The 3015-nt window shown below is 39.2% G+C and overlaps 1 protein-coding gene across 1 annotated transcript; it reads left to right on the forward strand.

Moving 5' to 3' along the window:
• The first annotated feature begins 516 nt into the window (after nt 1-516).
• On the forward strand, nt 517-2759 carry LOC122082576 (1-aminocyclopropane-1-carboxylate synthase-like). Its single transcript, XM_042650235.1, has 3 exons — nt 517-924; nt 1038-1192; nt 1589-2759. The coding sequence occupies exons 1-3, from the start codon at nt 610-612 to the stop codon at nt 2544-2546; spliced, it is 1428 nt and encodes a 475-aa protein (XP_042506169.1). The 5' UTR covers nt 517-609; the 3' UTR covers nt 2547-2759.
• The last annotated feature ends 256 nt before the right edge of the window (nt 2760-3015 follow it).

Consider the following 3015-nt stretch of genomic DNA (forward strand, 5'->3'; position numbering starts at 1 on the left):
CTCTTAGCTATCGAATGTTCAATATATTTTTATGGTGACTGTAGAGAATGTGGAGGCAAGGAAATAGGACTCTTGAGATCTTTTCTGGGAAGGTTCACTTGATAATTCTTCTCAGGAGAAGAACAAGTCCAAAATAATTTAAGCCATTAGTATAGCCACCATAAAAGCAAAAAAAATCCCACTAGCTATTAGACTGTACTAAAATAATAAATAAAAAAACCATTAATGAATATGAAATTCAATCTGGACCAGGTTAGTCTCTGAAAACCGCACATGCTTATAATTTCTTTCTCCTGAGCGCAAGCAATTACGACTGACCCAAGCCCAACGTCTGCGCTTAGATACGACTTCTCTGTTTCTTCTCTGCTTCTGGAGATTTTGAACTTTGAAATTCAATCTCTCTCTCTCTCTCTCTCTCTCTCTCTCTTAATACCTGCCTCCACTACCATGACTTATAAATACTGCCCTCCTCCTAGTTAAAGTCTCCATCTTTCACTGCATCGGTTGTTAGCTATTCACTGCTTGTTCTCTGATCTGCCCATTATCCTCTGCATCCACTACTCAACTCTCTCTCTCTCTCTCTCTCTCTCTAGCTTTGCACTACATAGAATGACTATGGGATCCACATCGAGTGATCAGCAACAGAAACAGCTATTATCTAAGATTGCAACAAACCATGGACATGGCGAAGACTCTTCATATTTTGATGGATGGAAAGCCTACGACAACAACCCTTTCCACCCAATCCAAAACCCAAATGGAGTTATCCAGATGGGTCTTGCAGAAAATCAGCTTGGCTTCGACTTGATTGAAGATTGGATGAGAAGAAACCCACAAGCATCTATTTGCACAGCAGAAGGAGTCAAAGAATTTAAGGATACTGCCATCTTTCAGGACTACCATGGCTTGCTGGCCTTTAGACAAGTAAGATCATATGGGATCGCTTTTTCTTCTACATTGTTATTAGATTAAGGGATAAATTAATCAAATTGTTGGATTCACTACTAATATTGGCGGGTCTTTTAAATTTGATATAGGCTGTGGCGAAGTTTATGGGGAAAGTAAGAGGAGTGACATTCGACGCCAATCGCATAGTAATGGGAGGTGGATCCACTGGAGCTAACGAGATGCTCACCTTTTGTTTGGCTGACCCTGGAGATGCCTTCCTCATCCCCTCACCTTATTACCCAGCGTATGTATCTCTTTCTTTCTCTTCTTCTCTTCTTCTCTTCTTCTCCTCTCCTCTTTCGAAGAGTAACAAAAAAAAAAAAAAAAAAATTCAAAGAATGATGTGGACTAGGGTCAGAGAGAAAGAGGGTAATGCAAAAAGTCAACAAAATGACCTTTTGGTGGATTTTTTTATGGATTACTATACTGGTTGGAATAGAAGTTTAAAAGTCAATTCAATTGGAGCAAAAGTTTCTTAAGACCATCGGATTGGTCAAATAAATACACAATTACAAAGTCCTTTTTACTGGTCATGGATGTGAGATTATTACTTTCGTGTATGACCTCGACACTGATATTTATTGTTAACATTTTCAATCAGTTTTAGTGTTTTATTAAACGAGTTATGTATCAATTGCAGGTTTGATCGAGATTTGAGATGGAGAACAGGAGTGCAACTACTTCCAGTCGTTTGTGAAAGCTCTAATGATTTCAAGATCACCAAAGATGCCTTGGAGGTAGCATATCAGAAAGCCCAAGAAGCCAACATCAACGTAAAGGGCGTCATGATCACCAATCCATCAAACCCCTTAGGGACCATCTTGGACAGAGAGACACTGCAATCCATAGTAAGCTTCATCAATGAGAAGAACATCCACCTAGTCTGCGATGAGATATACGCAGCCACTGTCTTCGATGAACCCAAATTCATAAGCATCGCAGAGATAATAGAGGGAGACGATACCTGCAATAGAGATCTGATCCACATCGCGTATAGCCTCTCAAAGGATATGGGTTTCCCAGGCTTCAGGGTCGGCATAGTTTACTCATACAATGATGAGGTCGTGAACTGTGCTCGAAAGATGTCAAGCTTTGGATTAGTCTCCACACAGACACAACACATGATCGCATCTCTGTTATCAGATGATATGTTCGTAGAAAGGTTCATAACTGAGAATGCAAATAGGCTAGCAAAAAGGTATAAGATCATTACAGGGGAGCTTCGTAAAGTAGGCATTGGATGCTTAAAGAGCAATGCTGGTCTCTTTTGTTGGATGGACTTAAGGAAACTACTGAAAGAACCAACAGTAGAAGCAGAGATGGAGTTATGGAGAGTGATTATTCATGATGTTAAGCTCAATGTCTCTGCAGGTTCTTCTTTTCATTGCTCAGAGCCTGGTTGGTTCAGGGTTTGTTTTGCAAACATGGATGATGAGACCATGAAAGTAGCTCTTAAGAGAATACAGAATTTTGCTATTAGGCGCAAACCTTTCAGGAGCAATCTTCGATTAAGCTTCTCAGCACGAAGGATGGACGAAGCTATCATGTCTCCATGCATCATGTCACCTCGTTCGCCTCTTGTTAGTGCCAGGACATGAAAAGTATATATGTAGAATCTTACACATTCTTTCAATTTGGAGATTGATTGTTTACTTTTTCATGGAAGACTCCCAAATCACAATTTTGATTTGGGCTCTCTACATTTCACAATTTGTAACCTATTTTATAATACCTTGTTCCCTTATTTTTCAATAAGATAATACCCTTGAGAATAAGACCTTGGATGTCAGAGATAAGTGAGAGAAGAAAAGAAAAATTTAGAGAGAGAGAGGGGCTATGTCCAGTTTCACCAAAAAAAAAAAGTTTAGATATTGTTCTTGTTCTGGTTGACAAATCTTCTCTGTCTCTAATCCTTTTTGAATTCCCTCTCGTGTGAGGAATTCTTCCATCGAAATCATCGAAGAAGTAGAAGAAATATAGTTTGAAAAATGGGAAATGAAAGATTCAGTTCTTCTCTGCAATTAATTAGACATCCAATTAGTGATTCAACGGGCTGGAAAGTCATGA

This window comes from Macadamia integrifolia, chromosome 6 (genome assembly GCF_013358625.1).
Source record: "Macadamia integrifolia cultivar HAES 741 chromosome 6, SCU_Mint_v3, whole genome shotgun sequence".
NCBI lineage: Eukaryota > Viridiplantae > Streptophyta > Magnoliopsida > Proteales > Proteaceae > Macadamia > Macadamia integrifolia.